At 41.4% G+C, this 11935-nt stretch overlaps 1 protein-coding gene across 1 annotated transcript; it reads left to right on the plus strand.

Annotated features, from left to right (window-relative positions):
• Positions 1-1771: 1771 nt before the first annotated feature.
• Positions 1772-8931, plus strand: crls1 (cardiolipin synthase 1). The gene is given in 7 exon segments (NM_001079374.1): positions 1772-2142; positions 3038-3175; positions 3529-3658; positions 4360-4445; positions 4886-4954; positions 5517-5608; positions 7286-8931. Coding segments are annotated over 7 exon segments (897 nt in total). The 5' UTR covers positions 1772-1848; the 3' UTR covers positions 7374-8931.
• The last annotated feature ends 3004 nt before the right edge of the window (positions 8932-11935 follow it).

Below are 11935 nucleotides of genomic sequence, written 5' to 3' on the forward strand. Positions count from 1 at the left end.
TATATATATATATATATATATAGAAACAACAACAAGAGATCCTCTGCACTCACCCATTATCAATATATAGAACATTAAGACATTCGGTGCATTAAGCTACTAAGAAATGCCCTTCCCTTTAAGCAAAACAGGGATTGTTTGTCCATATATTGCAATATACTTCAAACTGGCCAACTGCGTCACAGTCATCCCTTCTGGCCAGTTCCTACACTGACTTATGCGATTCATTAACAATTCTACTGCTTCAATATACATTTAGCCAAGGGACTAAGTTTTACCTGCAACTTTCTTGCTTTCAAGGTTAAAACCCCCATATGGTTGCCCTTTTATTGGCTCCACTGGGATCACCTGACTGCAGCTGGGAAGGGTGGGAGCTACAACAAGGAGCGGGCCACTGCTCCTGTATAAGCTATAGCAAAAAAAGGGAAAGTTGGGCTCAACCCTGTTTTGCTTAAAGGGAAGGGCATTTCTTAGTAGCTTAATGTCTTAATGTTCTATATATTGATAATGGGTGAGTGCAGAGGATCTCTTGTTGTTGTCTATATGTATTTTGTGGTCACAACCTCATTGCACCCCCGCCTAATGGTTTAAAATTTAGTGGTTGAGCACAACTTTACCTTTTTTTGCTATATATATATATATATAATAAGCAAACAGAGTACCGCACACATAGGGACTTTATGAAAAAACAAAAAAGGTTTATTGAAAGAGATCCGACGTTTCGAGCACCAAACTGTGCTCTTCCTCAGGGGTTTGTCCCTGAGGAAGAGCACAGTTTGGTGCTCGAAACGTCGAATCTCTTTCAATAAACCTTTTTTGTTTTTTCATAAAGTCCCTATGTGTGCGGTACTCTGTTTGCTTATTAAATTTTTTTGACCAGCACCGAGGGCATTTGTTTGCCTGATGGGTGTGCTCCTTTCTGTTTCTGTATATATATATATATATATATATATATATATATATATATATATATATATATATATATATATATATATATATATATATATATATATATATATATATATATATATATATATATATATATATATATATATATATATATATATATATATATATATATATATATATATATATATATATATATATATATATATATATATATATATATATAGACAGACTGGACTCTAAGGATGAAACTTTGAAGTGATCTGTAACATGGGCTTGGGGCCACCAGCTGTGCTACAGTATATTAAAGGGGTCATTCACCTTTATTAACTTTATGATGAAAGAAGACCAGACTGAGTAAGTTTGCTACTCTGTGCCGGGCCCTTTTAAAGGTTTTTATGCAGTGGGTCCCAGCACAGAGTAGTTACACTGCCCACGATGCCATCCCTAGAACTGCCCCCATTAGAACTGCCCCCATTAGAACTGCCCCTTCCTGTGTGGGATGTAAGAGCCACAGGACTTTGTCTGACTCGGGCGCCTATACAGAGAGCAGCAGGGAGTCGGCGACTATAGGTTACTGCTAGGGAAATACTAGGACCCACGGAGAGCAATCAACTTGCGGCTTAATATGACAGGGAGCGCTAAAGTAAAAATGTAGCAAACGGAATGGTTTATTTAAAGACAAACAATGTTATTGCTCGTATCTACTCTACACTATAGTCAGGCGCTTGTAGGATGGGGTTTTTGATGCCAGTTCCCCTTTAATCTGTATTGCAGGAGCGCCGCCCCCCCGTCCCACTCGCACCTCCCGGCTGCTGACACTAGGCGGCCTGCCGTAAGTCGCGCTGTGCCGTATGGCAAGGATGGCGGAACCCCCGCTGCAGGAAGGCGAGGGGCTGTTGCTGCTCCCGAAACACTGAGCCCCCTGGGGGTGAGGGAGACATGTCGGTGCTGGCGCTGTTCCTGGGCAGGTCCCCGCTGGCTGCGCTGAGAGGCAGACATGTCATAGCGGAGAGCTGGAGCCGGGGCCGCCATGTGCTGCGAGTTACTGCCCTCAGGTGCCGGCAGCTGTGCGGCCCGGAGCGGCCTTGGGTCGGGGGTCGGACCCTACTCACTGGCCCGCTGCCCCGCACCTTCCCCCGCAGCCTCCCCGCCATCAGCTCCCGAGTCGGACTCCTACACTCGGACAGGCCGCAAGGGGAGCCGGGCAGTGCCAAGGGGGGGCTGGCAGAGCTGGTACGTACGGGATTCCCCACCTCTCACGGAGCCTGCACAGCATGACGGGATTTGTAGTCCCGAGTAGCCATAAAGTTATAGGGGCAGTGGGGGAGGTCGCTTCATAGTGCAGCTATTACTACAAGGATGAGGCTGTTCTCGTTTCTACAGCTTTCGGGTTGCTAGGGTACAAGTACCTTAGCAACTAGGCAGCAGATAAAGCAATAAGGGCAAGTAATGGAAAAGTAATGGAAGCAATAACTCACTCGCTGATTATAGGCCCCTCTACAAGGCACTTACCATTGTTTAAAGGGGAACTTCCCATTTATTTAGAAGGGAATTCAGATAGAAACAGTTGGAATGTGTCGGGTTCCTCTGAATACAGATCCGGCCTTTGGGTTTGAGCCAATGACATCTCCCCTTTAGTGGGAACTGAGCAGCCAAGGTCAGAATAAGGACATATTTAGGATTTAGATCCCGGCTGTGGGCAGGTCTCGGTTACACCCAGTATAACAGGTGTATAGCCAAGGTCTGAGCCTGACTTGCCGCCCTGGGAGGGTGTATGCCCGCACGCAGTGCCACGCAGTGAGGGGTGTAGATGCCTGGCAGGGTATCAGTATGTAAGCGGAAGGGCTCTCTGACTGCCAGTACTGACCCATTGCCTCCAGGCTTCATCTGTGGCCCCTGTCTATTGGGCTTTTCCAGTCCCCATGATCAGCTAGGCAAGGGCAGGAGCAGATATCTACCAGCCGTTCCTTTGTACAGCTCCGCTACTATGTGCTGGCATCGTCTCCATAGGCGAGGAAATGTGGCCGGAATACAAGCTAATCCTGTATGTAATGGCGTTGTGCTTCCACACAGCCAAATAAAATAAAATATTGAACACAAGTTTGTGTGTTCTGTTTGTACGTTGCAGTATGAAAACCCATGGACGATCCCAAATTTACTTTCCATGACTCGGATTGGATTGTCGCCCGTGCTGGGTTACCTTGTCGTAGGGGAAGACTTTAACCTTGCACTTGGCCTCTTTGTTTTTGCTGGCATTACAGATTTGGTGAGTTTTTGATCAAGATGTTTTAATGCATTGTAGGCCAAGATTTTTTATTTACAGTAGTTTCTGAGATATTAACAGTTTTATACTGCTACGCAGGGTTTCACCTCAGCAGTTCTCTTCAAAGGCCAGTGACCCTCACTATCTGTGCACTTTCTATGCACTTCCTGTAATGCTATATGAACATTTTCATTGGCCCAAGTGTTGGCCCTGGTCAGCACGTTCCCTCAGGGGTTAGACTGGCACTCCCACTTTATACCAGTGGCCTGGTTTCCTGATATCCCAGTACCTCAGCAGTACCTATTAGTTTGGAACTTGAAATAACAGTTTCTTTCTTCCTTTGTATGGGTCTTTAGCTGGATGGGTATATTGCGAGGAACTGGGCCAATCAGAAGTCTGCGCTGGGAAGTGCTCTCGACCCACTGGCTGATAAAATACTCATCAGCGTACTGTATGTGTGCCTGACCTACGCAAACCTTATTCCAGGTGTGTATTTGCTCAATGCGCTGCTTTACAGCTCCCGCTAAACTCTGAATAAGTGGCATTATTTTAGCTTTAGGAGATAGAGCAGTATGTTCCCATCAACTCTTTATTTTTAAATATTTTTTTTATTTTATTCTACCCCACCTATACTCTCACTTCAGTTTGTTGCACAGCCGTACTAATACACAGGATTTTGCATGGGGAACTGTGGTGTTTAAGTGGGGGTGTTTGGTGTGGTGCAGCTCAGATTATGCACCTTTATATATGTGCTCATAAAGGACAAAGAAAGGTAATGCCACCCTAGTATGGATACTTTTATTCTCGGTGCCATACTCTTATGGTACCCCAGCATCCTTTGTGCAAGCCCAGTACAGTAATAGGGTACTTTGCCTTGTATAGCTCTGTCTCTGCTGCTATTCACTGGTGTAGTCCATAAGCCTCTATCAAAGAAAAGTTACAGGTATATTTATAAATCTCTGTTTGTGGACCAAATATAAGTACAATAACGGCACCGTACCCCATGCACAATCCCAGGTATCTTTAAAGCTGTGTACTGATTCTGTAGAGCCACCCCACCCCTATATATATATATATATATATATATATATATATATATATATATATATATATATATATATATATATATTGTTATTGTAAACTTTATCTAAATGACTAATAACACTCTCTCTCTCTTCATCTTTTAGTTCCTCTTACCATCATGATCATATTAAGGGACATTGCACTGATTGCTGCTGTTTTCTATGTGCGATACAAAACCCTCCCACCTCCGGTAAGTGGCCAATTACAAAAGGCATCAAGGTATTAACAGCTCATGGCACAGGTATGGGACCTGTTATCCAGAATGTGTTTTCCGGATAAGGTGTTTCTTCATAACTTGGATCACCAGAGTTTGTCTACTAAAATAAAAATTACTTAAACATTAAATAAACCCAATTGTTTTGCCTCCAATAAGCATTAATTATAGCTTACTTGGGCTCAAGTACATGGGGCTGTTTTGTTATTACAGAGATAAATCATTGTTAAAAATTATTTGATCAAAATGGAGTCTGTGGGAGACAGCCTTCCTCTAATTTGGAGCTTTCTGGATAAGGGATCCTGTATATGTACTTTGTGTGGGTGTGTCTTATTGGAATGGGGGAGGTTCTTCTTTCCTCTTGTATCTCTATTAACTGAAATATTATTTACATTTAAATTTTGTCTATTCTACAGAGAACAGTTAGTAGATACTTTAACCCTTGCTACGTAACAGCTCGGTTGGAGCCAACGTTTATTAGTAAGGTAAGGCTTTGCTCCTGTCCCAAAGGTCAATATAAGATGATTATAAGGATTCCTATTGCTTATGAATATGAAGACATGGCCTCTTGTTTTGCATTTATTCATATTGGAAGGAGTTATTACACACTCTGGCTGGGCAGTGTCAGTACCACCATCTGGTGATGAGTTAAAGGGGAACGCAAACCTTACAAGGCAACTTAATATAAAATTGGTCACAATACACTCAGCGTGTTTACTTTTTACCCTAACAATTGTGTTTTTGCATTTTGTTATTATGATTAGCAGTCAATGCTGCTATTATACATGTGTAACATGAGTGCCCCTTGCAGTTGCTGCTGGCAAACAGAACTCGTGTTGTGCAGGGATCTCCTACTGATGCTTCTCTACTAAGTTCTATCCCTCATTAGTTATATTGGTGGCAACACTGCCCATCCTGGGTTGGGTGAAATAATATATTTTAAACAGTTCTTATGTATGTACAGTATAGGTGTTTGTTTAGATGTCTGCCCTTTATTTACCCGTCCATCCTGCAAGTTGTAATAAGTAATGTGTTTGTTTCCTATAGATGAATACGGCTGTACAGTTAATTTTGGTAGCAGCATCATTAGCAGCTCCTGTCTTTAATTATGTGGATAGCATCTATCTCCAAACACTTTGGTAAGTTGCTCCGTTTCAGCCACAGGAAAAAAAAAAGTTATAAGTCAGTAGAACAAGGCAGTGAAGTCTTTACTTGGCCTTTAGAGCAAAACGTCCCTTCAGACTAATATGGAATCCCAGGAGGGGCAATCACCTACAGAAATGATTCAGGGCAGCACATAGGCTGCAGTTTATATATACAAAGATTAGAGTACCCAAATTCTCTTGATAGAGATAAATGGATAGTCACCCTTTAAACGGTTTACAGGTACGGCTTTGGTTCACTTAAGGGCTGCGGCACACGGGGAGATTAGTTGCCCACGACAAATCTCCCTGTCGCGGCGGCTAATCTCCCTGAAATGCCATCCCACCGACGAAAATGTAAATCGCCGGTGGGATGGCTTACGCGGCTCCACGATTTCCCAAAGTTGCCTTGAGAGAAAACTTCTCCCCGTGTGCCACAGCCCTACAGGAGATCAGGTTACCCCTTGACAGTTGTTTAAAAATAAACCCCCTTCCCCAAAACACCAACAGCTGACCCCATATATTGGCGGTTAATGCATAGTAGCACAGTTAGCTTGGCTGCAATGTCTGGTTGCATCTCTGGACCACTGACTAGGAGCACGTGTCCTGCAATCTAGAACCTGATTGGCTGTGTGTGTGCATGCTTCTCACCAATCGAAGCCTGAGAGTCTGCACAACAGATGTGATGCACCCAGACATGGCAGCTGCTAAGCACACTGCACTCTTCTCCTTTCTCACGTTAGCTATATGGCAAATGGGCATCTGACTGTGGAGATTTATGTTGTTTGGGAAGGGCACAATTAAAAAAATAAATATAAATCACGGTGGGTTTGTTTTACTCAGACTCCCTCCTTGGCTTTATCTGGGTGCCTTTTCTCATCTCCTTAAAGGAACAGTTCAGTGTAAAAATGAAAGTGGGTAAAATAGACTGGGCAAAATATAAAGTGTTTTCAATATAGTTAGTTAGGCAAAAATGTAATCTATAAAGATTTGAGTGAGCAGATGTCTAACATAATAGCCAGAACTCTTCTTCCTTTCTTTAGACTTATGGGGGGTGGCACATGGGACATAACTGTTCAGTTAGTTTGTGAGCGTGCAGGTCAGATTCAAATGCAAACTAACTGAACAGTTATGTCCCATATGGCCCCCCTCAAGTCTATGATTGGTTACTGACTGCTAACAACTTAGAGAGCTGTAAAGCAGGAAGTAGTGTTCTGGCTATTATGTTAGACATCTGCTCACTCCAGCCTTTATAGATTACATTTTTGCCTAACTACATTACATACATGCCTAACTATATTAACCTCAACACACACACACCTATTCAAAGTAGGAGTCATAAACTTGCCTATGATTAAGTGCATGAATGCACGAAACGTGTCAGGCGTTCTGGGTTTTAAAAGGATGTGAATAAAGATTGGATTTTTACTTAGTCTCTGGCAGTCCGTGGTGCTTCGAGAGCCGTTTTCTTCTAACTAACTATATTGAAAACATGTTTTATTTTGCTCAGTCTGTCTATTGTTACCCTATTTTTGCCCAGTCTATCATTTTTACACTAAACTGTTCCTTTAAAGTAAAAGTTGGCGGGCTTATTACTGCTTTGCTACAGAAGTTTGGGATTAAAACAAAATGGACAAAATATTAGTTCAAGTTTTGTTTTGTTTTTTTCTTCAGGTTTGTCACTGCTTTTACAACGGCTGCCTCGGCATACAGCTATTACCATTATGGACATGAAACGGTGAAGGTTTTGAGCAACAAATAAGCCCCATGTTTCGACACAAAGTCATTCAATAAGGGACGTCATTTATATGTACCATCTTTGAAATCAGGGAACTTACAAATGTCTGTGATTGACTGAAGTCTCCTGAGCTAGAATAACACAGATCAACGTTTGATTACAGTATTTATGCACTTATTATTCAATATTTGAATTTTGGTAAAATGAATGTGGTGGATTTTTGAATTCCCTAAAGGGGTAGTTCAACCTTAAAATGAACTTCTAGTATGGGGTAGAGTGGAAACCGAAGAATTCGAAGACAATCCTCCATATGCAATGAATAGCATAAAGTTTGCCCAGTAGCAGTAACCCATAGCAACCAATAAGATGCTTGCTTTTAAACATGTGACCAGTACATTTTACCTGCTGATTGGTTGCTATGGGTTACTGCACCTGGGCAAACTAAGTGCCTTTTATTACATAACCCTCAATGGTTATTCTGTGGATTTTGAATTGTTTCTTGTTTTGAGGCTCTCGGGCTTGGACATTATGCTGCTAGATGCCTAGCATAAGTACCCTAGCAACCAGGCAGCAGTTAGGAAACCTGAATGAGTGAATAGTAGTGGGACCTAATGGGAAAAATAAGCAATAAACATAGGAACAACAGAAGTAAGAATCACAGAGGTTTTCTTGGGTCAATGACCCATCAACCATTTAGCATTATTAGGCAGAATAGGAAGGCTTATAGTTCAACAATCATAGTCAGATGTGTTTTGGCCCCTAGTGCGGCCCTGAGGCAGCCTAGGGGATACTGTCCCTCCGTGCTTACTTTTTTGTGTCAAAGGGGCTACATCACTAGTTTAGCGAGCGCAATAGCGCACTCTGCACTAGAAGAGTTGAAATTCCTATAATAAAATGGAAATCCAGCTCTTTAAATTACCAGGAGTGGCTTTTTGGTGCCCCTGATAATAGCAATCAATAGAAACATTGCTTAGAACAGGTCCATCTCTATCCTACTAAAGGTTAATTTAAAGGGGAACTTTTAATTAGAAGATGGATTATTTATTAAAATCATATCCTTTTCATATAAGCCTCCTTAATCCCTCCGACGTCAGATTTTTCTATGAGATGATTGCGCAAGTGTTGCACACTGAGACTGTAAATAACCTCTCCAGTACATGCTGCTATTTGGAGTAACCGCATTATCATTTAGTGAGGTATAAAGACAGCGGGGATCATTTATCAACACTGGGCAGATTTACCTGTGGGCAGTAACAGGTGGCAACCAATGATATTGTTGCATTTATTTTTCTCTCTGCAGCTGGCTAAAAAAAAGCCAATCACTAATTGGTTGCTATGGGTTACTGCCCACGGCAAATTTGCCCAGTGTTGATAAATAAGCCCCAGCGATAGCTTGCTATTTGTGACACTGTACTGGCTTATGCCTATGGAGTACGTGTTCAGTACGCTTTTTTTTTTTTTTTTCTTCTATATACACAAGAATTTCTTCAATCTCTCACATTGGTCATCTTCAGTGCTGTGATATCATAAAATGCGTGATGTCATTTCTATTTCATGCTGAATAAAGACAGATTTTGTAGGGGCCTCTCTCCGTTTTACTTTGTTGTTACATCAAAAAAATGCACCTGGGACTTGGTTGGCCAGATTCTGTCCATGAAAAAAAACCTATATTTCCGAATTTCTCTTGATTTCTGTGTAGTTGTTTCTATGATAACAAATATGAAGCATTCTTCTTGTGCAAATGAATCCAACAATCTTCATTTTCTCTGGCTATATAAACTGCAATGATAAGTATAGAATTCTACACACTCTGCTTCTGCAAGTTTGGCTTTTCTGAAATTATTTCCCATGTTCAGAAAGGAAAGATAAACCCTCTTAAAAAAATCAATGTAAAATTACTCTGGGAGCTCTTTTTTACATGAATATGTTTTGAGGGAGTCTGAGTGGTTAGCGCATTGCGAATTCAACTTGTGTATCATTTACCATTGGAGATGCTTATTTGGTGCTGCACTGGTAAATGTAGGGCAAATTGCAGTGCCTACTGTTTGGTGATGCCTTATATTGGGGGTCCCTAACCTTTTTTTACTTGTGAGCCACACTCAGATGTAAAATAAGTGTTGGTGAGCAACACAAGCATGAAAAAAGTTCTTTGGGGTTGCCAAATAAGGGCTGTGATTGGCTATTTGGAAGCACCGTATGGACTGCTGGCCTGCAGGAGGCTCTGCTTGGAGTAAAACTCCAAAAACTTGTCTCCAAGCCAGAAATTTAAAAATGGCACCTACTTTGAGGCCACTGGGAGTAATATCCAAGGGAGTGGGGAGCAACATGTTACTCATGAGCCACCGGTTAGGGATCACTGTCTTATATTATGAAACCCTCTGTGAAAATTGCTGTTACATAAGTAAATATAAAGTTTTTCCTGAGTTTTGTCTTTGTAAATGAGCCCTAGGGTTCTGAGTGCCCTATGTTTATTTTAATATGAGGGATGACATAACAGCCAGAATGTCAGAAAAAAAGATTATTCTGAGCAAAATCCAAGAGAAAGCGATGGAATGTGTAACTCATGCACTTACTTCCCATAGGGGGAGACTGGTAACTGGTGGGGGGGAGACATCCCCTTGGAACGGACTCCTGATTGCTTCTCAGGCTGGGCCAGTACTCCTAAACTAGAGTCTACATGTCTATTTACGTGCATTGTACACATCACAGTCTTATTTTTGTAAAATAGAAAAGGCATAAATTTCCACTTGTACCTGCTCAGCCCATAAGCCAATTTCCCTGAATGTTGGTGCAAACCCAGGAGTGATCCAAATCATGTGCATAAAGATGAACTGAATCATTAACTGAACGAGAACTCTCTACTGGGAACAACTCATTCCCGCTTGCATGGGAAGAAGGGGACAAACATGTGGCCCTGGGATCCTGACATGGTCTTGTACGAAAAAGATACAGAAAGTAAAATGGCAGGAAAGATCTGTAGAAAATCACAGTAAATGCATATCCTGTAGCCGCAACTAGGATTTGGTATTTCTTATGGATCTTTCTGCTATAGACAAAATAAATGTCAGGACTTCATGAAAACAGGGTTTAGGAAATCCATATATAATTGGTGTCTTATCAGTGTGATCAATATATATATATATATATATATATTGATCACACTGATAAGACACTGATTATATGAGCATGGAGATACACATGCAATTTCAATTTAGGGGGACCTTACCATATGCAAATCTGGGAGCAAAAATAAAAAAATGCAGTTTGCCCTTGTGGGACTGGGTAAGTAAGCATAAAGTATAAGTACAACTGTATACTGATTTAATTATTTTTTTTTTTATTCATGATCAGACTACGTAAATGGCACAAAGTTTTAACACAAAAATATTAAAATGGCAAAAGTCCCAGAAAAGATGGTTACTGTTAATTATTATGTTAGCTAATCACCCATTTAGTGAACAGTGTTGCAATTGGGTGCCATTTCTCCCTGAAGGTGCCTAGTTGTAGGCCCATGTCACCTGTCATCAGTGTCCAACATAAAAGTAATGACTAAAATATCTGCTATCAGGCTATGAGAGTGTGTTGGTTAAACCAATGGATCCCAAAGAAACTGTTGGGGTAAGCAGAAATAGAAGAATAAACTAATCACCACAGCGAGGCAAAACAAATTCTGCCATAAAGGTGTTTAATAGAGTAAACTGAAACTACATGTTTGGAAAAAATACTTAGTGGTTGGTTTCACTGGGGGTGCCCATAATATACTGGCACTCCCACTCAGACTGCCTCCCCAGCCAAGGAAAGGGACTGCCGTGATTGGGTACAAAGGAATTATATGCCAATCCTCCATAAAACTGAAAATGATCTAAATATATGGATTAAACATCCACACTCATGGACAGGGAGGGACATAAAGCTTTTTTTTGTGTCAGTTCTCACAACAGGGAGAGTTGGCTCTTTTGGGCTGATATTAGTAGCTGCAAGGCTGCCATAAATAACAGGATCTCAGACTAGTGTCAACAAATTAAGGTGGCCATACTCTGTAAGATCCATTCGTTTGGCGAGGTTGACAAGCAAGTGGATCTTCTCCTCATATGATTACCTATGGATGGGCGATATTGGGCTAATTTGGTTGTTTGGCCCTAGGGCCAAAGGATCAAATTAAGATGGCGGGTATAGGGACATTCACATAAAGGAGCCGATGTGGTCCCTGATCTGAGGAAAAAATCAAAACTGCCCGATTCAGATCTGGCCAATTTCAGGCCAGATGTCGGTCAGGCAGGCCCATAATTCATGCCCATAAATGGGCAGGTAAGCTGCAGATTTGGCCTAAAGGTCTGATATTGGCATCTGAAATCAGCCTGTGTGTGACCATCTTTATGATATACCACTGGATTGTACACATAACTCATAGTTATTTTGTTTTGAACGTAGATTTACAAGCTTTTTCATAAAACTCACTCGTTGGACCTGCAGAAATGTGCCCAACTCCTGGCTAGGTCCTGCCAATATTTTAAACAGATGACTGTACATGCATGGGACTAAGGTATAACTGGGTGTTAAAGCCACAGGCTGATGCTGCCTTTCCA

This window comes from Xenopus tropicalis, chromosome 5, assembly GCF_000004195.4.
Source record: "Xenopus tropicalis strain Nigerian chromosome 5, UCB_Xtro_10.0, whole genome shotgun sequence".
NCBI classification, from domain to species: Eukaryota; Metazoa; Chordata; class Amphibia; order Anura; family Pipidae; genus Xenopus; species Xenopus tropicalis.